General features: G+C 41.6%; 1 protein-coding gene across 5 annotated transcripts; it reads right to left on the reverse strand.

The window, feature by feature from the left end:
- Positions 1-1,773: 1,773 nt before the first annotated feature.
- LOC101737562 (chromosome-associated kinesin KIF4) lies at positions 1,774-23,681 on the reverse strand. 5 transcript variants are annotated; one of them, XR_009976693.1, is made up of 21 exons: positions 23,566-23,681; positions 23,059-23,420; positions 22,535-22,636; positions 21,930-22,121; positions 21,318-21,477; positions 20,852-21,063; positions 17,542-17,704; positions 16,862-17,387; positions 16,480-16,668; positions 15,657-15,830; positions 14,947-15,150; positions 14,198-14,352; positions 13,736-13,884; positions 13,120-13,364; positions 12,522-12,644; positions 11,847-12,041; positions 9,762-10,034; positions 8,813-8,868; positions 6,230-6,333; positions 3,441-3,528; positions 1,774-2,737 (listed from the first exon to the last, which is right to left on the reverse strand). XR_009976693.1 is itself a non-coding variant. In XM_062676162.1 (21 exons), the coding sequence occupies exons 2-21, from the start codon at positions 23,294-23,296 to the stop codon at positions 2,729-2,731; spliced, it is 3,711 nt and encodes a 1,236-aa protein (XP_062532146.1). In that variant the 5' UTR covers positions 23,297-23,420; positions 23,566-23,681; the 3' UTR covers positions 1,774-2,728. The 5 variants fall into 5 exon arrangements, 2 of the variants coding, with proteins under 2 accessions (XP_062532146.1, XP_004921784.1); XR_009976692.1 differs by lacking the exon at positions 6,230-6,333 and adding an exon at positions 8,361-8,595; XR_009976691.1 differs by lacking the exon at positions 6,230-6,333 and adding an exon at positions 8,349-8,595.
- Between the last annotated feature and the right edge of the window lie 477 nt (positions 23,682-24,158).

Here is a 24,158-nt window from a genome sequence, read left to right on the forward strand (position 1 = left end):
GATTCCTTTCGGGCTGTGATTACTAAGGCACTTTTATTAGTTTGACTGCGTTATCGTGACCTTGCCGTGGATTGAGATGGTGAAATTTTATTGAATCCTGCACCAGATGGGTAGCACAGGCGGTGTGCTTAGTGCGAGTTTTTTAACGTTCTCGATAGCGTAAAAGTTAACTCAAAATTTGTATGCAGTCGGAACAGCGCTCATAGTGGCAAACTTAATTTTTTTCCTTACCTAAGCTGATGGTCTCGAGAGACCATATCAGCATCACCGGGCGAGTAGGTGAGCTCACGGGGCTCAAACCTGATGTTGTTGCTAACACGAACCCTAGCAAGAGCCGTGCTTCGCAGAATCTACTACCGGATTGGAAACGCGACCCATTGAGAAGATCCGGCGAGAAACCCAGTGGGTTGTGTCTGTGGGGCTTAAGTGAACGTTACACCATACAAATTTGAGTTAACTCTTACGCTATCGAGAACGTTAAAAAACTCGCACTAAGTACGCGGATGTCAGATTGTAGCCGGCACGCTACCCACTTTCATTCTACTTCACAAGATATAGGTACTTGATGATCGAGTTTCACATTACCACAATGGCGATTACCCGCCGACCCAGAGATTGTTCTGACCACGTCCTAAGCGCTAATATTTTTCCATAAAACAAATAAATCGCAAACATGTATAAGGTGCACATTTCGGAATCCGCTATTATATACATTCTTTAACCGAGGACAATGAAAGGAAAAATGCGCGAATTGAAAGCAAACAATTTGAGATCAAATCAAAGATTGCTTACAAATACTTCTGCCTTGCTGGCTTCAATATTGCCGTATTTGGCTACAATCGAAATGTGTGTAAACATATCTCAGTATACGTAAGACTAGATAAGACGAAATAACATGTTGAATTGCAACAAACGTGTTGAAAAAAAAATAGCGGCGCAGAAACATCATCCTATTGACAACTCTATAAATACAGCCCACTGAGTTTCTCGCCGGATCTTCTCAGTGGGTCGCGATTCCGATCCGGCGGCAGGTTCTGCGAAGCACTGCTCTTGATAAGGCTAGTGTTAGCAATTTTTTTCAGGTTAAGTCTGTGAGCTCACTTTCTTCCCATTTGCGATAGCTGGAATAGCTCGTTAATTTTTATTTTTTTTACTACCTACTCGCTGGTAACCTTGGAGGCTTTCCGCTATGATTCGGCGAGGAACTCAGTGGGCTGTGTCTATGGGTTAGTTTGCTCGTCGAACTCTTATCGTGATCGACGAGTTCGACGAGGACGTCGACCGGTGCTTGAGGGTGGGTCCTAAGAGCACCGAGAGTGTATCCGGGGGATACGACAAGACATACTTCGGGCGACGGCGACTTTCCGTTGCCCCGTTGCGATCGTATAAGAAGCTCCTTAAGATACCAGCGAATAGGTAGGGGGAAAAAATTGACAAGACTTTATTTATTTATTTTTATTGCTTAGATGAATGGACGAGCTCACAGCCCACCTTTGGTGTTCAGTGGTTACTGGAGCCCATAGACCTTGTGACACCTTGAGATATAAGTTCTAAGGTCTCAGTATAGTTACAACGGCTGCCCCACCCTTCAAACCGAAACGCATTGCTGCTTCACGGCAGAAATAGGCAGGGTGGTGGTACCTATCCGTGCGGACTCAAGAGATCCTACCACTAGTAGACTATGAATATTTGCCATTTATTTTCACATGCGATTGTGGAACCCTAAAAATATATAATTTTACCAAACATTAAATTAATAAAACAACAAAACCATTATTTATAAATATAACTTTATTCCGAGATCTACTCCTCAAATTTATAAAGCATAAAATGTCAATGTTACGTCGACCGGATTCGCCATTGTAAACGAGTTACAGTACAAAAAACTAACCGTCGTCTAACTAATGCGACCCGAACTGACCGCAAACGAAACCGGATCACAACTCACTGGATTTATTTTACTTCCCTACACTTTAAGAACTGTTCACGCGGCAAGTCTTATGTGTATTATCTATGGGCAAGTACAACCATAAATCATCTTCTGTCAAATAAATGACAGAACAGTGTTGCCAGAACACAAGCAGTCAAATATTACTGATTTAAAAAAAATAGCTACTGATTTATCATTGAAATATAATCTCATTAGCCGCTTACTTTAATACAATCATAAGGCTTACATGTCTATATTAAATTCATGGGCAAATCAAGAAATAGTCATAGCAATAGAAATATCTCGTTCACACTGAACCAATTAGAAACCGCGAAGTACATTTCCATGGGCTTTTAGAACAATATGTAGTTGAAAAAGTAAATAAAGAGACAGAATTCAGTTCAAATTTAAATCCATTGCCAAATTTAGTTGAAAAAAAAGTAAATAGATAATGATAATACAGGTCTTTGAACCTAGTACAGACTTCAGCTCTTTCAAGGCTTACAAAATAAATTATAAGGTTAATTTCCATTGGTATTTGTACTATACCTTTAAGAGGGAAATAAATAAATGTGAGAGGATTCGGTTCAAATTTACATTTGACAAATCGAAAGCGAAACGCAGGTCAGTCTTCGGTACTATAGACGAGAGGCATTCCGAGCTAAAATATAAATAATCAAATAAAAAAATTAGTAATACATAGTACATTTAATTTAGATTACAAAATTAAAATACAGGAATTCTTGAGCGTTCCCCTTCCCACCGATCTGCTCTCGTCTTTACTATTGCGACCATCGCTCATTCAGTCTGAAAACAGAGGAAATAGACAATGTATAAAAGTGCATTACCGCTAACTCTCCCTATAACACGATAGCTACGTTCCTACAAAGACCCGTGTTGTGCGAAACCGTGTTATATAAGACTAGGAGATTTTTTTTCCGAATAAAACATCTCAACTATGCCTATATTTTTTATTATTATACATAAAAATAAGCAGTAAAATTTCGGTTTTTCCAATATATTGTGTGTTCATAGAACATACATAAAGTCATTTTCTAAATAATTTTAAACAAATATTTCGTTATCGTGTTGTAAAATACCGTGTTATAGGAGAGTCACCTGTATATTATTGTTATTTTATTACTTAAATGGGCGTAGCGTCAGTAATAACATTTGTGTAATATCCACATTTTATTGGTGACAGGGCGTCCTGCGAGCCCGCACGGGTAGGTACCACCACTCTACGCATTTCTGCCGCGAAGCAGTAATGGTTTTCGACTGAAGGCTGCGACAGCCGTTGTACTGTAAAACTGAAACTTAGCAGTCGTGTCTCGAGAATGTTCGCACACACATTTACACAATAGATGTCTATCGGCACTGAAAATCACATACTTAATATAAAATTTTATAAAATACAGGGTGTACCTACGGAAAAAATGACACAATAATAAATATGAAATAATAATGATTTTTAAAATATATTTTAATGGGCCTATTTCTAAAACCTCACCTTAACGGGTCTGTGGTCCTCGTTCGCCTGGTCGTGTGGGAAGAAATAGCTCTTCTTTTTTTTAACAAATGTCGCGTCAAGATGATTTCTGCAACAACAAAACGAACAATGTTTTTTTTAAATCTCTTTAACCAAATCCCTCGTTATATTACGATATCTTCAGGTACCAAGGTCGGAAGATGAGACTCCTTGTCTCACATACAGGATGTGACCTTACCGAGGAAACAAGTGTTGGTGATATCAAACATGATAGTACTAAATGACCCGTCCTTACGGATCCATACAATCCGCTAACAATCATTAGACGCCTTCAGCTCTAACACTAGGAGCAGGCTCAGAGACCCCGGTAACACTGCTCGTCGGACTCGGCAGAGTTCAACGTGAAACCAAACCCATAAGTACATCAGACCGCTGAGATTATAGGCTGAGATTGTGTAGGCAGCGTCTTGGCTCTGACCCTAGCATTGCTGAAGTCCATGGGCGACGGTAACCACTCACTATCAGTTTGGGCCGTATGCTCGTCTGCTTGCAAGGGCAATAAAAAAAAAAAGATTCTCGCTGATCTTCAGAGCGGGTCGCGATTCGGTTCTGGCAGTAGATGCCCTCGCGAAGCAGTTACTCTTGAGTTGCTAGGTAGGCTCGGACTACTGTTAGCAAATCCCAACCCTCCTGGCCGAGTCCGTGCTAAAATTAATCTATCCACCAGCGCGCGTCAGTCAATACGGCGATGGTGGTTCACTCCACTCATTTCTGCCGCAAAGCAGTTTTGCTTTCCAGTTTGATTATTGTGACCGTTATACAATACAATTGAGACTTCGACCTCATGTCTCAAACGGGATTTCAGCGCTCACACTGTAATGTTCACATCAATTAATCAATAAACCCATATAAGGTATAATATATAAGCGACAATTGAGATTGGAAACGTGCTTGTTGCCTTCTCATTTATAACTAGTCAGGTCATAAGTATTGTCACACAGTAAAAACTTTTCTTTTAGAATGCTGACCACAAAAAAGTTTATCGAATTCGAATTTCGAATTGTTCATGAAAATAAAAATGTATACATTTAGAATTTTTCTCATTTTTAAATATGGAGTGGACGCTTAAAGAAGACCGTGTTGCAGTTATTGCGTTGCATCGTTGCGGTTACGCGCCAATTCAAATTTTTAACATACTGAAAATTTTGAATATAACCAAAAGATTCGTTTATCGTACCATCAAACGATACAATGAAGACTCTAGTGTAGATGACAGGTCAAGAAGTGGTCGCCCTCGGTCTGTTAGGACTCCAGCAGTGATAAAAGCTGTGAAGGCGCGAATTCAAAGAAATCCCAAACGTAAGCAGAAACTGTTGGCCCTTCAGATGGGGTTAAGCAGAACCATGGTGAAAAGGGTGTTAAATGAAGACTTAGGGCTTCGGGCATATCGAAGAAAAACAGGACATCGTTTGAATGCTCGTCTAATGGACCTGAGACTGAAGAGATGCCGCGCTTTGTTGAAGCGGTACGCGGGAAAAAAATATCGGGAAATTCTTTTTTCGGATGAAAAATTTTTTACCGTAGAAGAGAGCTACAACAAACAAAATGATAAGGTGTACGCACACAGTAGTGAAGAAGCGAGCAACCGTATTCCGCGTGTCCAACGAGGTCATTTTCCATCCTCGCTCATGGTATGGTTGGGAGTTTCTTATTGGGGCTTAACAGAGGTACATTTTTGTGAGAAAGGTGTAAAAACGAATGCAATTGTGTATCAAAAGTAGGATAGTGTAGGACTGTCCTAACGAACTTTGTGGAACCTGTTTCTCATACCATGTTCAATAACAGGCACTGGGTATTCCAACAAGATTCGGCGCCAGCTCATAGAGCGAAGAGCACACAAGACTCGCTGGCGGCGCGTGAAATCGACTTCATCCGGCACGAAGACTGGCCCTCCTCCAGTCCAGATTTGAATCCGTTAGATTACAAGATATGGCAACACTTGGAGGAAAATGCGTGCTCAAAGCCTCATCCCAATTTGGAGTCACTCAAGACATCCTTGATTAAGGCAGCCGCCGATATTGACATGGACCTCGTTCGTGCTGCGATAGACGACTGGCCGCGCAGATTGAAGGCCTGTATTTAAAATCACGGAGGTCATTTTGAATAAACTTTAGTGTCATAAGAATCTATGTTTTGTTAAGTTCATTTCGGTATATGAATGGTTACATAATGAATAAACTTGTTTCAATTATTTTACATTAAACATGTGACAGAATTTATGACCTGACTAGGTATATAAACCAACACTATACTTAATTTATTAAGTAAACAACAATTTCCCGTTTACTCTCGACTACTAGTCAATTCCCATTTCGACTACAAATATGACGATTCGACTACACCCTGTACTCAACATATTACAATAAGCACTACAATACATCTCCTTATACAACGGGCATAGTTCTGCATAGCAAACTGATAATAATCAAAATTAGTTTATGCTAAAAATCTAACATTATGTGGTCTAATTGAATTAGATTTATTGTAAGTAAGCAACAAACATATTATTGCAGTATACAGCATATTAATGCAATATGCAACAATCATATTATTCCAATATAATACAATTACAATATTATTATTGCAATATTCCAAAAATCTATTATTGCAATATTCAACAATCATATTTTTCTATAATACAACAAATATATTATTGCAACATATTAACTAATCGCTTGTTATATACAGTACGTTGTTTTCCAGTAATTATTCAATCTACAGTATAGAGCTTTGCAGAACTATGCACTTACTGATATGAAAAACTTTGAGGGTGGAGCGCTAAGCGGGGTCGTTCTTCTTAAAAATGTGCCAAATTCCGGAGAGATTTTTGTAAAACGAATACCTCTTATATGTCCTTTGGAAACGAGAAATATATTCATTATTTTGCTATATAGAATGTCTTGGGTGAGTTGCCCCTCCCCCTTTTTTTTTGGTAAGAGCATATTCTGCAAGCTGTACTCGCTGGAAACGATAAGAGCATAGTCTGCAAGCTGTAGTCGTTGGGAGCAATAAGTTAATATTCTGCAAGCTGTACTCGTTGGGAACAATAAGAGCATAGTCTGCAAGCTGTACTCGTTGGGAACAGTAAGAGCATAGTCTGGAAGCTGTACTCGTTGGGAACAATAAGATAATATTCTGCAAGCTGTACTCGTTGGAAACAGTAAGAGCATAGTCTGCAAGCTGTACTGGTTGGGAACAATAAGATAATATTCTGCAAGCTGTACTCGTTGGGAACAGTAAGAGCATAGTCTGCAAGCTGTACTGGTTGGGAACAATAAGATAATATTCTGCAAGCTGTACTCGTTGGGAACAGTAAGAGCATAGTCTGCAAGCTGTACTGGTTGGGAACAATAAGATAATATTCTGCAAGCTGTACTCGTTGGGAACAGTAAGAGCATAGTCTGCAAGCTGTACTGGTTGGGAACAATAAGATAATATTCTGCAAGCTGTACTCGTTGGGAACAGTAAGAGCATAGTCTGCAAGCTGTACTGGTTGGGAACAATAAGATAATATTCTGCAAGCTGTACTCGTTGGAAACAGTAAGAGCATAGTCTGCAAGCTGTACTGGTTGGGAACAATAAGATAATATTCTGCAAGCTGTACTCGTTGGGAACAGTAAGAGCATAGTCTGCAAGCTGTACTGGTTGGGAACAATAAGATAATATTCTGCAAGCTGTACTCGTTGGAAACAGTAAGAGCATAGTCTGCAAGCTGTACTGGTTGGGAACAATAAGATAATATTCTGCAAGCTGTACTCGTTGGAAACAGTAAGAGCATAGTCTGCAAGCTGTACTGGTTGGGAACAATAAGATAATATTCTGCAAGCTGTACTCGTTGGGAACAGTAAGAGCATAGTCTGCAAGCTGTACTGGTTGGGAACAATAAGATAATATTCTGCAAGCTGTACTCGTTGGGAACAGTAAGAGCATAGTCTGCAAGCTGTACTGGTTGGGAACAATAAGATAATATTCTGCAAGCTGTACTCGTTGGGAACAGTAAGAGCATAGTCTGCAAGCTGTACTGGTTGGGAACAATAAGATAATATTCTGCAAGCTGTACTCGTTGGAAACAGTAAGAGCATAGTCTGCAAGCTGTACTGGTTGGGAACAATAAGATAATATTCTGCAAGCTGTACTCGTTGGGAACAGTAAGAGCATAGTCTGCAAGCTGTACTGGTTGGGAACAATAAGATAATATTCTGCAAGCTGTACTCGTTGGAAACAGTAAGAGCATAGTCTGCAAGCTGTACTGGTTGGGAACAATAAGATAATATTCTGCAAGCTGTACTCGTTGGAAACAGTAAGAGCATAGTCTGCAAGCTGTACTGGTTGGGAACAATAAGATAATATTCTGCAAGCTGTACTCGTTGGGAACAGTAAGAGCATAGTCTGCAAGCTGTACTGGTTGGGAACAATAAGATAATATTCTGCAAGCTGTACTCGTTGGAAACAGTAAGAGCATAGTCTGCAAGCTGTACTGGTTGGGAACAATAAGATAATATTCTGCAAGCTGTACTCGTTGGAAACAGTAAGAGCATAGTCTGCAAGCTGTACTGGTTGGGAACAATAAGATAATATTCTGCAAGCTGTACTCGTTGGAAACAGTAAGAGCATAGTCTGCAAGCTGTACTGGTTGGGAACAATAAGATAATATTCTGCAAGCTGTACTCGTTGGAAACAGTAAGAGCATAGTCTGCAAGCTGTACTGGTTGGGAACAATAAGATAATATTCTGCAAGCTGTACTCGTTGGAAACAGTAAGAGCATAGTCTGCAAGCTGTACTGGTTGGGAACAATAAGATAATATTCTGCAAGCTGTACTCGTTGGAAACAGTAAGAGCATAGTCTGCAAGCTGTACTCGTTAGGAACCTGTCTGATCACATGTCTGAGGACGTGCGCCCCCCAGCCGTACGCGGCGACGTCGAGCCCGCACTGCAGGAGCGTGTCGGCGCAGTACCCGGACAGCGGGGCGAGGCACGTGTTGTACAACAGTAACCCCATCATCCACTTCTGCGTGGCCCCCTTCGATTTCTTAGCACGTTCCGATTTCGGACGCATAGACTTCTTCTGTTCTTCTAGTTCCTCAGTCGCGTTTAGCTCTTGCGACGTTTCGAATCTAAGAACTCGATTGGATGACGTATTCATAGTTCTCTCTTGTGATACCGAAGTTAAGACTACCCTCCAAACTAAAGTGAGCTCTGTGTGGCATTAGTTTACATATATTGCACAGTAAAGCATATAGTGGTTTGTTTATTTCCACGCCGCAGTTACGATTGAGCTTCGGAAGACTTGTAAGTTTGGCACGGAGGAGGAAGAGGAGATTGAAATCTTACCGTTTATCAAAATACGAGGGTGGTGTCGTGTCCAGTGATATTTCCGTGCTCGACGGCTGAAACAAAATAACTTTTTTAATTCGCATTCATATCAATTAGTCAATCACTTTATCGTCGTTGCAAATTTGAAATCTTCTATGTGTGTTTTTGAAGTTGTCGTGGTCTAAAGGATAAGACGCCCGGTGCATTCGTATCGAGCGATGCACTGGTGTTCGAATCTCGCTGGCGGGTACCAATTTTTCTTATGAAATACGTACTCAACAAATGGTCACGATTGACTTCCACGGTGAAGGAATAACATCGTGCAATAAAAATCAAACCCGCAAAATTATAATTTGCGTAATTACTGGTGGTAGGACCTCTTGTGAGTCCGCACGGGTAGGTACCACCGCCCCGCCTATTTCTGCCGTGAAGCAGTAATGCGTTTCGGTTTGAAGGGTGGGGCAGCCGTTGTGACTATACTGAGACCTTAGAACTGTATCTCAAGGTGTGTGGCGCATTTACGTTGTAGATGTCTATGGGCTCCAGTAACCACTTAACACCAGGTGGGCTGTGAGCTCGTCCACACATCAAAGCAATAAAAAAAAAATAAAAAAAATGTGTATAAATGTAGTTTTCGAGAAAGTCTAATAAAACTACCTCTTAAAAAAAATAATTTAAATATTTTTTTAGCACACTTTGATCTACAATAAAATGCACACCGACACTTAGGATTTTTTAAGATTGACGCTTAATAAAGTGGAATATTGAGATATGCACATGGGAGTTTTTGCTGAGTATTCAAAATAGCTTTCAAAATATATGAAAACATCATTTTGGCCCAAAATGTCACATAGGAGATTTAAAACGATCTCCTGTAAACCATCGTTTTTGATATGACGCTTTGTACGTAGGGGTCGTGGATTTATGTGACGGTTCATTAGGACAATTGAGTGAGGTGGTTGCTCACGTTGTTCTCCTTGTCGTCGGAGTCGGAGGCGGGCGCGGCGCGGCGGTTGCGGCAGAGCGCGTGCTGGCAGCGGCAGGCGGGGCGGCAGGCGCGCTCGCTCTTGACGCAGCCGCACATCTTGGTGGCGCAGCTGCCGCGGCACGTGCAGTGCGGGCTGCCGTCGCTGCCGCGCTTCACTGCCCGCCCCGCGCCTTCCGCCGCACCCTCCGCCGCGCCCCCCGTCGCGCCCTCCGCCGCCATGCTGAAGTTCATCGTGAGCCGGGAACGTTGCGCCTGCAGGTCAACATGGGGGTGTTAAGGTTTTTAAAAAATGGTATTAAGTCTATGTTTTCGACTGCTCTGGGGTAGACCGGTGTTATAAAATAAAAGAGTGGACTGTAATAATACGATAGGTGTAATATTTGGTTAATGTATAAAAGAAGTGACAAGCAAGCGTCGCGGGTGGCGTTGCTGCACGAAGTGTCAAAGGTGTAAAGCCGCGACCCCGCGCCGCTTGTCCTCCTCCCGGCGCACTGCGCGCTCCTCTTTTTTTATTTTTATTTTTTCCTACCTATGCTGATAGCCTTGAAACGATATTTCAGCTTCGCCCTAAGGCCGGTTACAGTGCTCCACCGACCGTCTGTGCGTACGTCAGTAGCGCTTGTCGTTTATATGAAAATTCATAAATCATTACAGCGCTGGACTGACCGTACGCACGCGTATATTGCTACGCACAGCGTACGAGGACCGTCGGTCTAGCGCGTCCGCATGCGTGCCGTCGGTCTACCGACGCGCTATTTAACCAAATGAACGCGTTCTGTGCTGCACGGATCGGTGGACCGACCGTACGGATGTGTGTATCATCATCAAAAAAAGCGATTTCGTATTGAACATGGCCAAATATATCGACACCGAACGCCTAATCACCGTAGTTCATCTTCGTGGACCTCTCTGGGACAAAGGCCACGTGTTATATAAAGAACGCGATGCCAAGATAAAGGCCTGGCAAGAAGTATAATTCATCAAAACTTTTAATCGACATTCTGAAGTAATTAAATTTTTTTTTTGATCTTCGCGCAATAATGAATATAAAGTGGTGAATTCCCCTTATAATGCTCTTTGGACGACGATTGGATGTGCGTGATATCTACGTCTTTTGTTCCTTAAACGTTTTCGAAAATAAGCAGCTATTAAACTATTTGCAAACGCTTCCATTTCGTGTACCGACTATACCAATCCGGTCAGATTGTTGGTCAGGAAAGCACTGAATGAAGCAAACTGACGATCGATTAATGCGTACCGTCAGGACGGAACGTCGGTGGAGCACAGACGGTCGGTGGAGCACTGTAACCGGCCTAACGTTTGTAGGTGATCCAAGTGATGATGATGTGGTAGTTTATGTCGCTGTTTTATAAAATCTTTCCACTTGCTATCATGACGCCACCTTAAATGGCTACGCTTTCAGCGAAAACTTTTTAATACACTGAAATGATGCTCCTCACTTCTGTCTACTCTCCATAGTTTTTTATCCTTAAACTAAGTAACATAAACATAAACTTCCTATATGATATTTTAGAAATTACAGTTTTCATACTGTTACGCCGGTAAGTACTCTCGAACGAATATCGAAAAATCTAGTAGCACCTAGAACGCTCGAGAAGTACAACACCATCTATTGTCAGATAGCGGAAACACAATACTGGAAATGTGTGTAACATTCTCGGTAATTCTAGGGATGTAGTATCGGCTATAAAAGCGTTGCAGGGATGGCACGCAGTCAGTCAGTAATCAGAACTACTTGAAGCGAAATAGCGAAGGGATCACCTGAAGCGAAGCGGAACAAGCGAATTGAGAATTTTAAAGTGTTTGTGAAGTTTTTTAAGTGTTCTAAGTACTAATTCAGTGTTAATTTATACTTCGGTGGCATTTTTATTTATCCCAAATCCCAGCGCGTAACAATACCAAAATTACTCCAACCTCCTAGGAATGTATTTTTAAAACATTACATAGTTGGTATTCAGCAGTAACCACAAATTGTCCAAAGTCTGTCGAGACGATCCATAGATAATGTCTGTGGGTGGGGGCGCTCAAGAGTACGGCCCGTACCTGTATCCGTTTGAACAGAGGCGTGGCCCTCCAGTCTGGGTCCTTGTCTCTGTCCTCAAACTCGTCGTCGTCCTCATCAGTGAGCTCGGTGTACTCCTGTTTCTTGACCTCGCCCGAGGACTCCTTCTTCGACGACCGTTTCTTGGCGCGTTTGCCGGCCGCACGTAGCTCTTCTAATTCTTCCATCAGTTTTTTCTGCAAGTTATAGGGTTAGGTTACCTCATATTTTACTCATTTACTTAATAGGGGTATAAAAAATACCACTGCTGCAATTCTATTTTGTTGGACTAGAATTAGAAAGCGAAATCATCTTCATATTTTAGAACTTTATTATTTGGTCAATGCTTGAGGGTTGCCATTTCTAGCAGGTATTCAAGCGTTTCCTAAAAGCAATTTTTTTTAATATCTAACTAACCCTTTTACAGTATAATATGATTGTAAAAGGGTTTGATGTCTGTTGTCCCACCTGTTGGCTTCAATAGCTTATGTGCTGTGCGCTAGGTCGTATTTAAAGTGTGAGAGGGTCACCCTAAAGTGTGAAACTTTTATTAAGAGACGCTATAGTTTCAGCACTACGTGACATTAAGTCATAACCGAAGAGCGTATACAAACCACAAATTAAATACCACCACACGTATTGCGACATAAGGTCCAAATTGCCTTGGTAAAACTCACGTTTTCATCTTCAACTTGCTCGAGCTTGTCCTGCTGCGCCTGTATGACGTTGTGCAGATGCTTGCAGGCCTCGCCCTTGTCGCCGCGCACCACGCCGCGCTGCAGCGCCAGTAGCGCCGTCAGCTGCTCGGGTTCCGTACAAACATTGCCATCAAGATTAAAAGAATAGTGGTAGCGATAAGGTTGTTTCTCTGGAGAAACACTTATCGTTCCTTGTTGGAGGTTGGGGTAGTTATTATTCGATATAACACAATAAAGGTCCGGGCACATAGGCACCTGCCTATTCACAAAGCGAATGTGATATTGGTCTGGCAATCTCTTGACAATGTGCTTGACTGCCATTATGAAGTATTGGCAATACAGACTTTACAACACAAAATTTTTTGTAAATTCAACAAATTTTAATTGTTGAAATTAGTCAGTCCTTAGTTTTTTTTTTTTGTACTTCGGACCAAGAGACAATTTTTTTTTATTGTCCTTGTAGGCAGACGAGCATACGGTCCACCTGATGCTGAGTGGTTACCGTCGCCCATGGACTTCAGCAATGCCAGGGGCAGAGCCAGGCCGCTGCCTACCGAACTACCAACTACCGAATTACCTTTTGTTCGCTCTGTTTCTTGACATTCATCAGCTGCCTTTCGAATTCCGCCTTGCTGTTGTCGAACTCGACGGCCAGCCGGTCGTGGGCCTCCTTGACCTCCTCGTATCGTGCCTGGTAGCCCTTCTCGCTCTGGTTCTGCAGCTCTCTCTTGGCGTCGACCAGCAACTCGAAAAGACATTTGAGAGCGACCTTCGCTTCGAGCATGGACTGTATGTTGTCCCATTGCGTGCGTGATTTATTTTCTGCAAAAATATATATTAAATGTTTTCATTTATTCTATTTTTCTTCTTCTATTTTTTTTATTGCCCAAGTAGGCAAACGAGCATACGGCCCACCTGATGGTGAGGGGTTACAGTCACCCATGGACTTCAGCAATGCCAGGGGCAGAGCCAAGCCGCTGCCTACCGTAATGTGGACAGATTCTCTTTAAATGCTACCTGGTGTTAACTGACTACTTATGGATACCATAACATCAGGCATGAGGCCGACATTTCAATTGCCAGACTGTCATCTAGTGACAGATGGTGGGAGGTCACCCTCGATCATGAACATCACAAATACCCACCGCACAGCCAAGCCGCTGCCCACAAATAATGACTATTGAATGCCTTACCTTGATCTGCTGTCAATATCTTCTGCTGCAAATCTGATATCTGAGCCTTACGCAGAGCGAGGTCATCCTCAAGTTCAGCAATTTTCTTTTTGTTGACCTCCGAGTCTGTACTGTTGCGAAGACTCTCGATTTGTTCCGTGATCCAAGCCCTGGTCGCATATTAAACTTGTATACTCAATAACATTTATTAGTATGAATGTGAGCTATGATCATCTATATTAATATATAAATCTACAGTGGTTTTTACGGATGTGCCGTTATAACTACTGAATCATGCATCCAATTGACTTGAAACTTGGTATCCATGTAGAAAATACATGTACTTAATGGATAGGCTAATAATAATGACAATAAATAATAATGTTAATTTTAAATGCCCAGCGAAGCGGACGAGTACGGCTAGTTTATTAATATGGGTGTGAACTATGATTGTATGTTATAGTTCGGTTCTAACAAGGTTACCTGTACTCCATGAGTTCTTCCAAGGACTTCTCGGCTTCGACAATACTGAGATGAACTTCGAGTTCTTGTTCGATGTACTGCTGCACGGCGCCCGCCTTCACGTTGCCTTTAGCGCTGCGCTTCATTGCGGTCGTCTTCTGACGATCCAATGCTTCCTGTCAACAAATAACATTGTTATTTATTTATTGCTTAAGTGGGTAGAGGAGCTGACGGTCCACCTGGTGTTAAGTAGTTACTGGAGCCCATAGACATCTACAACGTAAATGCGCCACCCACCTTGAGATATAAGTTCTAAGATCAGTTAAGTCTAAGTATAGTCTAAGTACAGTCTAAGTATAGTTACAACAGCTGCCCCACCCTTCAAACCGAAACGCGTTACTGCTTCACGGTAGAAATAGGCAGGGTGGTGGTACCTACCCGTGCGGACTCAAGAGGTCCTACCACCAGTAAAAACCTTAAGTCTTATTATATATATTTTTTTATTGCCCTTGTAGGCAGACGAGAACACGGCCTACTTGATGGTGAGTAGTTACCGTCGCTCATGGACTTCAGCAATGCCAGGGGCAGAGCCAAGCCGCTGCCTACTGCTTAATACTCTCCACGGGCCTCGTTTGAAGGACATGTCATAGCGCTCGGGAAACACCGTGGAGAGGAGCTCATTCCATAGCCGGATAGTACGTAGCAAAAAAGACTTCTAGAAACGCACTGTGGATGACCGCAGTGGTTCCAGGTACCAGGTAGGCTCTTACCTTAAGTCTTCTGTTAACTGCGACAGCCTCTTCCATCTTCCGTTTCAGTACGTTCTGTTGTTTAGCGTGCAGAGTCTCCATCTTGGCCATGGCGGTGGCGCGCTTCCGATCCTCGTTCCTGAGCCGCAGCAGGGCGCGCTCGTTGTCCGCCTTCCACTTACGGAACTTCTCGCTTTCTTCGCGCATTTGTTTTATTATTTTAACCTGAAACATAACCATCAAAAAACATTACTAAGAGAACAAACGGAAAACCGAAAAACGGCTCTTAATTTTTTAAATTGTCGCGCAAATTATACGAAGTACAGATTAAAATGACGTAATTTGGGGCCAAAATTAACGGCGACTTAAACATAGATTAACACCTGACTATTGTATCACATACTTGTAACTATACTTAAGACCTTAGAACTTATATCTCAAGGTGGGTGGCGCATTTACGTCGCAGATGTATATTGACTCCAGTAACCACTTAACACCAGGTAGGCTATGGGCTCGTCCACCCAACTAAGCAATAAACAAAAAATGTTTGTCTTTTGAGTTTACCTTAACATGAACAACTGGTCAAATAATAAGATTTAGAACATAAATTATTAACATTCACAGAAGGTGATAAAATGGTCATTTTAATTGTTTAATCCCTTAGATAAATTCAATTTTGATTCTTTTATTGTTGGTATAAACATTTTATGAAATATACTTCATTACCCTACCTTAGTAACTTTCATAGCTTGCAGTTCAGCATTGAGTGATGCTATCTTAGCTTCGTTTTTCTCTTTCATCTTGATGATGTTTGCTTGCTGCTGGCATCTCTTCTTCAGTTCAGATATCTCAGATTCGAGGGTCGATACTTTCGTGCGTCTCTCTTCGTGCGATGGATCTTTGCTCTTAAAGTTTTTGTTTCACATTTAAAAATTGTATTAAATTCAAAATAATAAAACTAAACAAAGCAACTCAATACAAAATAAATATATGTGTACGATATGAAATATATTGAACTTTTTAAAAATGATATGGAAAGTCAACAATTAAACAGTAGTGTCTAAAGTTCCCTTCTAACTTATTAACACATTTCTCGAACAAATGTTCTACACACAGCACAGGGCCGTGATACTTGTATAAGCAATGCTTGTCTGTTGAACATGAGTGAGAGTTACCAGTTCCAGGTGAGCTGTGCTCTGTGTCTACCCACGAAAGCAATACTAGACCAAATTATCACGTCTTTTTTATTGCATGGATCAATGGACGAGCTTGCAGCCCGCCTGGTGTCTAGTGGGTATCGGTGCCCGTAGACATCAAGACGTAAATGCCGCCACCCACTCTGAGACATGAATTCTAAGTTTTTAGTTTTATAGAAAAAATTATAAATAGCCAGGGTGGCGGTACATATCGGTACAGGCTTTATAGCCTACATCTCATCTCTCTCTCTTATACATAATCATAGAACAAAATAAGATTGCTTATGGCTAGATAGATAGATAAGAACTTTTATTTAATACAACCAAAAAAATATTTAGTTTTCAAAATAAATTTTACCTTAGTCTGTTTCAATTGCTGAAGTAACTCATCTCGTTCTTTCTCTAGGTGCGAGATCTTTTCCTCGTTTTCACGTAAATTATGATGGGAGTCCAGCATTTCTTTATTGTTGGCTAATATTGCTTGTACTACTGACGCCTTAATGGCCATGGCACGGTTTAATTCTTGTAATTCTTGATTTAGTGCCACCTGTTGACATTTTTTAATTATAAATGAGTAACTAAGAGCTTACCTGGTATTAATCAGTTGCTAAATAAGATTGGTTTTGAAATAACAGATACATTACTCATCAAATACATGAATGCTTTACGACAGAAATAAGCAAGACCAGTGTACTTAATTTCAAGAAATGTACTTCAAATTAATATGATGAACAGTTTACCTGTCCCATTGCCCTTTTCTCTTCTTCCAAAACTGCCTGATCCTCATTTAATACGACATCTTCATCAACTTTCTCATGATCATTGTCATCTTTGACAAACGATAGCTTGATTTCATGATCAATTAATTCCTCATTGTTCTTCAAGTTGACAGACTGCAAGTCTTCAAGCCTAGTCTTAATTTCTTTCAAATAATCGACTACTGATGTCTTCTGGTGCTCATCATCAGATTTATCAGTCATGTTAAGATTTTCAATGGTCTGATTGCACTGTTCCGTGAGCTCGTTCAGTTTGCGTTCTATTTTGTCCTTGGCTGCTTCAGCTAAAAGTGCTTTTTCGCATAAATTTGTATTCTCAATTAACATGTTGCCAAGATGTTCAGTGACTTGTTTGTGTTTCTTCAACAGCTCTGCATATCTGGATCGTTCCCTTTCTAACTCCTCTTGCAGTTTTTCATTATTTTGTTCATTAACAGTTGGCAATTTGCCTAAAAGCTGCAGTCGGAGTTCGTTGACTAAATTGTTTAACCTAATAACATAGGAATTTGCTGTTAATTTTCTAAAATGTACTTGTTACTTCATGCATGTTTAAAGTTAGAATTCAGTGCAAATACTCCTTAAAAAGGACATATGGGTTTATAAAATGATCAATAACAATAAAAGCCAATGCCCAGAGTACAGACCTTACGATCTCGGCGGCCTTAGCGTCCTGGTTGATGACCGGTTTGTTCCGGATCCGCCGAGCGCGGTCGGCGTAGCGCAGCGTGGACACGGTCTCGTCTAGGTTGTAGTCGGCCGGACTCACACACGCCACCATCAGCGTCAGCGAGTTGCCTCCCAGACTGTCTGTACATGGATGAAGCAGCAAACTTAGACAATAAGAATTAAAAATGAAATATATATATATTTTTTTTTTATTGCCCTTGTAGGCAGACGAGCATCCGGCCCACCTGATGGTGAGTGGTTACCGTCGCCCATGGGCTTCAGCAATGCCAGGGGCAGAGCCAAGCTGCTGCCTACCGATATATATTATATCTACATTGCTCTGAAGTGTCTAAGAAATACAGTCATGAGAGACTATTTGTGTTATACCAAAAGAGCTACTGAAATTCTTAACAGAAGATGGATATTTGGTAGGAAAAATCTGTTGTTTAATTGTAGATTTCATGTATTATGTATGTTTCATGTTTTACAACGGGACCTGTCCCTCTTGTGGCTGCGCGTAGATCACGGGGGCTGTACCCGAGTCTACGCGTGCCTGTACAGGTCCCACAGCAGTGATGCAGGTTCAGCTCTGATAGAGCATGTGCAAGAGGGGACTAACCGCGTGCTTGAGCAGTACCCATCTGCGGAGGTGGTGGTTCTTGGAGACTTTAACGCTCATCACCAAGAGTGGTTGGGGTCCAGAACCACTGACCTCCCGGGTCGGGCTGCCTACGATTTCGCCTTGGCCTACGGCCTCTCCCAGCTGGTGACACAGCCCACCCGTGTCCCAGATATTGAGGGGCATGAGCCTTCTCTGTTGGACCTTCTGCTGACCACCGATCCAGCCGGATACAGTGTGGTGGTCGACGCTCCACTTGGATCGTCTGATCACTGCCTTATCCGTGCTGCCACACCACTCTCTCGTCCTAGTCGTCGAACGACGACCAGGTATCGAAGAGTTTGGCAGTATTTGTCAGCAGATTGGGATGGATTGCGTGAGTTTTACGCATCCTACCCATGGGGGCGGTTCTGCTTTTCCTCTGCTGATCCTGACGTCTGTGCGGACCGTCTTAAAGACGTGGTGCTCCAGGGGATGGAATTGTTTATTCCCTCCTCTGAAGTGCCCGTTGGGGGTCGCAGCAGACCCTGGTATAACAATGCCAGCAGGGATGCTGCACACCTCAAGCGGTCCGCATACGTGGCATGGGATGATGCTAGGAGACGTCGGGATCCTAACATCTCAGAGGAAAGGCGGAAATATAACGCCGCTTCCAGGTCCTACAAGAAGGTTATTGCCAGGGCGAAATCGGAGCACGTTGCTAGAATTGGCGAGCGACTGAAGAGCTATCCCTCTGGGAGCCGTGCTTTTTGGTCGCTCGCCAAATCTGCAGAAGGTAACTTTTGCAGGTCTAGTCTCCCACCACTACGCAAGTCCGATGACAGTCTGGCCCATAGTGCGAAAGAGAAGGCTGACCTTCTGGTCAAACTCTTCGCCTCGAACTCGACTGTGGACGACGGGGGTGCCACACCACCGAACATCCTCCGGTGTGATAGTTCCCTGCCGGAGATCTGCTTTACACAGTGTGCAGTCAGGCGGGAACTCCGACTCCTGGACGTCCATAAGTCGAGCGGGCCAGACGGCATCCCTGCAGTGGTTCTGAAAACGTGCGCCCCTGAGCTGACGCCTGCGCTAACGCGTTTGTATCGCATCTCTTATTGCGCTAACAGGGTTCCGTCTTCATGGAAGACTGCCCACGTCCACCCTATCCCCAAGAAGGGTGACCGGTCGGACCCATCGAGCTATAGGCCTATCGCGATAACTTCCTTGCTTTCCAAGGTGATGGAGCGAATAATTAATATACAACTCCTGAAGTATCTGGAGGATCGCCAGCTGATCAGTGACCGACAGTACGGTTTCCGTCACGGTCGCTCAGCTGGCGATCTTCTTGTATACCTTACTCACAGGTGGGCTGAAGCCTTGGAGAGCAAGGGCGAGGCTCTTGCTGTGAGCCTTGATATCGCGAAGGCCTTCGACAGGGTCTGGCATAGGGCACTTCTGTCGAAGCTACCATCTTACGGAATCCCCGAGGGTCTCTGCAAGTGGATCGCTAGCTTTTTGGATGGGCGGAGCATCACGGTCGTTGTAGACGGTGACTGTTCTGATACCATGACCATTAACGCTGGCGTTCCACAAGGTTCGGTGCTCTCCCCTACGCTTTTCATCCTGTATATCAATGACATGCTGTCTATTGATGGCATGCATTGCTATGCGGATGACAGCACGGGGGATGCGCGATATATTGGCCATCAGAGTCTCTCTCGGAGCGTGGTGCAAGAGAGACGATCAAAACTTGTGTCTGAAGTGGAGAACTCTCTGGGGCGAGTCTCCAAATGGGGTGAATTGAACTTGGTTCAATTCAACCCGTTAAAGACACAAGTTTGCGCGTTCACTGCGAAGAAGGACCCCTTTGTCATGGCGCCGCAATTCCAAGGAGTATCCCTGCAACCTTCCGAGAGTATTGGGATACTTGGGGTCGACATTTCAAGCGATGTCCAGTTTCGGAGTCATTTGGAAGGCAAAGCCAAGTTGGCGTCCAAAATGCTGGGAGTCCTCAATAGAGCGAAGCGGTACTTCACGCCTGGACAAAGGCTTTTGCTTTATAAAGCACAAGTCCGGCCTCGCGTGGAGTACTGCTCCCATCTCTGGGCCGGGGCTCCCAAATACCAGCTTCTTCCATTTGACTCCATACAGAGGAGGGCCGTTCGGATTGTCGATAATCCCGGTCTCACGGATCGTTTGGAACCTCTGGGTCTGCGGAGGGACTTCGGTTCCCTCTGTATTTTGTACCGTATGTTCCATGGGGAGTGCTCTGAGGAATTGTTCGAGATGATACCGGCATCTCGTTTTTACCATCGCACCGCCCGCCACCGGAGTAGAGTTCATCCATACTACCTGGAGCCACTGCGGTCATCCACAGTGCGTTTCCAGAGGTCTTTTTTGCCACGTACCATCCGGCTATGGAATGAGCTCCCCTCCACGGTGTTTCCCGAGCGCTATGACATGTCCTTCTTCAAACGAGGCTTGTGGAGAGTATTAAGCGGTAGGCAGCGGCTTGGCTCTGCCCCTGGCATTGCTGAAGTCCATGGGCGACGGTAACCACTCACCATCAGGTGGGCCGTATGCTCGTTTGCCTACAAGGGCAATAAAAAAAAAAAAAAAAAAAAAAAAAAAAAAGTATTCACAATTTTATGTTGTGGATAAAAAAGGAAAAATATTTTTTAGCTTACCCTGAAGAAGCCTAGTGAGCTTGCTATCTCTGTAACTGATATAACTTCTATTGGTTCCATCTCCTAGAGCGGAAATTACGTTGCCAAGTGCAAGTAGACCTTGATTGATCTTCACACCTTCTTTCAATCGCTCTCCACTAGCTTTCGTCTTTTTTATGCGTTCTGAACCAGCCAAATCGACGAGATGAAACTTAGATGTTGTTGCTATATTTCTGAAAATTTCGATGACAGAAAGATTAACAGATCTCATAGTCACTTTTTTGCTCTGCGATGGGTTTTATTCATTAGCTTATAAGTTTGCTATCAAAATGGGTTATTCATAATTGTTCAATAAGGCTTATAAGCCTAGTAATTATAAATGTTAAAAATTTAAGGCAAGCAAATGTAGGAAAATTTGTTTGTTTGACAATTTAAATGTATAGTACTGTTTATTAACATAATCAAGATACAATAGATCTAAACTCACTTATCACTTCGACTCTCTTTACAAATTATAATTGTAAAAACGGCATGACTTCGACTGGATGCTTGGTTCATTGCTGTCGATCCTGTTACACGACCAGCAGACCCTCGTTCTAATACTAGCATTGTCTCCATTGTGGATGCCACAGGTAATTCGGTTATACCTGTAAATCATGTTACACCTATGGCTAGTTTTATTTAGTTATTTCTTCTTCATTTGTATTTAATCTCGAAAGGGAGACAGGAAAATCATGGAGAATGATCAACAAGGCACCTATTTTGCATTCATGATTTTTTTCTTCCTGATCAATATTATAGTTTTGTTGTCTTTCTAAGGTAGTCTTCTTCTTCCTCTAAGACAAATACTCTTGTCCCAGTGGCTGCTAACACTAGCCCTAGCACAAGCAGTGCTTTGCAGGGAAACAGAATTGTGACCCACTGAGGAGATCTGGCAAGATACTTAGTGGGCCTGCCCTCTGGGATACAAGGTTCTAATGTTCAATCCATAAACAGTTATTGCCAAAACATTCTTACTCACTCACTCTCTTTCAATGAAGCAGCAAATTTAGCAATTTTAAATGAAACAATCTAAATAATCAGTGGTTTACTAACATACCTGGCAAAACTACACCTTTATTGATATCCTCTCTGATCTCGATAATACTGTGTCCACGCTCCTTCCCTGACAACAGGTCGTAGCACTGCTCCTGGTATAGCTCCATGAAAGAGACATTCACTTTGAATATGAACTTGTCTTCATGAGTTTCAATAAAGTCAAAGATGTCCGCCACTGCTTGCGGGATTACTCCTACAATACAAATTCTTAGTTTGATTATATTTGTTGTTATTTTTTTACTTTATTTTCTTTGTAATGCAAGCACGAAATGCCTGCTTGTAATTTGTCACCATTGCTTATAGATATTAGAAAAGCTAATACAGTATCAAAGATCAAGAAAATATATTAAACAAAGATATTGCGATTTAAATATTCACAGAAACTGAAATAATTACCTCATTTCACCCTTGCCTTTAAAATGAAGCCATGCAGATCATGCCCCAAAAAATACTTAGTAACACTAGTATTATGGGAATTCCTCTTACTTTATTATCATTACTTTACAAAGACAATAGAACACCTATAGATAGCAGTAAGCACTTAACATAAGTTTAGCCGCGTCTGCATCAGTTGCTGTCTAAACTTTAAAAAAAAAAACAACTTACCAAGTTTAGTGAAGTCTCCATCTGACCCAGAGTAATTAGTACCCATGGTATAAGTTTTGCCTGACCCTGTTTGGCCATATGCCAGTATTGTTACATTGTACCCTATGTAAGTTAGAAAGAGGAAGCTGTTAATTATTAAAATAACATTACAGTATTGTGTAAGTTACACATAATTTAAATCATCTCAAACACAATTCTCCATTAAATTAATTTAATATTTTTCTTGGTCCAGACAAATTGCCCAATTGTATATTCTGTATTAGATATTTTTGTATGCGTACTTTGTCATTAAGCATCTCATGTCCCAAATTTTCAAAGGTTACCGTGCAATGTAGTATTGTAATTTCAAAATGTGGTTTATTTTAACCCTAAATGCTGTTGACATCAATCTTGAGACATCAACCAGGAGTTACATAAACAGTAGTAGACATTCAGATAAACTTTAAAAGTATATTTTACCCTGAATATATTATTTACAAAATTCTAAGCATAGTATACGACCATAGAGGGTCTTAAAAAAATACCTTGAAATAACTTTCCTATTAGTCCTTTCACAGCAGTGTCATAAAATTCTCTTTGAGTGATATGCTGCGCGAATACGTAATTGTATGTAAAAGCTAAGTCTTTTATTTGCACTTGTTGCTCCCCAGGTATCACGTCAATGCACTCATCGCAGCCTCTTTCGGTCTCCTGTTGCATCAAAGGTCTGATGCGCAGCGCTACCTGAACAGTGTCTATTGTTTTATCTTCAACCATTTTCATTGATTTGTATTCACATTAATACGATATTAAAAACGTAGGGCTAACATGGCCCGTTACGAAACTTGGTGGTTGGGTATGAGTGCATATATTATTGTTTAGGAGAACCAGTCATGTCATTCTGTTTCTGAAACAAATTAGGGTTTTGTCAAAATCAACGTTAAAAATTTCACGACTGATTTTTTTATTTGAAAATTCGATATTCAAAATCTGTTGCTATCAATATGAAATGATATAAAAATTTATATTACAATCTTCATCATACACTTTACCTGATCGTTTAAAAATAATTGTGTTGTCTTCTTTTAGAAATTATTCCCAATTCGAAATAAAAACACGAAAATATATCTCAGATTCTTTCAAATTTGAACGGTTGCGGTCAACGACACATTTTTTTTTTTTTTTTTTTTTTAATTTATTTACGGCCAATGGTTACAAGACCTTATAGCCTATCTTAAATTAATTTTCACGCATGGAGTACGTAAAAATTTACAAGTAGTTATTAAACAAAACAGTATCAAATTGAAGTATTAACATTACTCGTTTGTTTTTAAACATTTCCTATTGTGTTAATAATATATCTATAAATTGGTTTAAAATACAACGGGTTTGATAAAATTTCTTCTAAGTCCATCCTTACGCCTGTTTGTAAAGGCGAGTCACCCTTAGAAACATCGTCCAGTTCAGACACTAAAATTAATCTATTTATACTATATTTATGACATTTCATAACAATATGTTTCAGATCAGCGACCTCATTGACACAAAATTGACAGTTTTTGTCCGTTGCTAAACATATATTAAGTGTATAATCTATGTGCTAAACGTAGTTTAAACAAATGAGCAGGAATTCTACAATGACCGA

The sequence above is a fragment of the Bombyx mori genome, chromosome 25, assembly GCF_030269925.1.
Source record: "Bombyx mori chromosome 25, ASM3026992v2".
NCBI classification, from domain to species: domain Eukaryota; kingdom Metazoa; phylum Arthropoda; class Insecta; order Lepidoptera; family Bombycidae; genus Bombyx; species Bombyx mori.

What these genes read in the sequence shown, in the direction of transcription:
- LOC101737562 (XM_062676162.1), bottom strand. Translation starts at nt 23,296, where the DNA reads ATGAAAATGGTTGAAGATAAAACAATAGACACTGTTCAGGTAGCGCTG. An exon ending in AAGGCCGCCGAGATCGTAAG is followed by an intron (nt 17,388 to 17,541) that starts GTCTGTACTCTG and finishes CTATGTTATTAG; the next exon opens with GTTAAACAATTTAGTCAACG. An exon ending in AAGCTATGAAAGTTACTAAG is followed by an intron (nt 15,151 to 15,656) that starts GTAGGGTAATGA and finishes GTTATGTTTCAG; the next exon opens with GTTAAAATAATAAAACAAAT.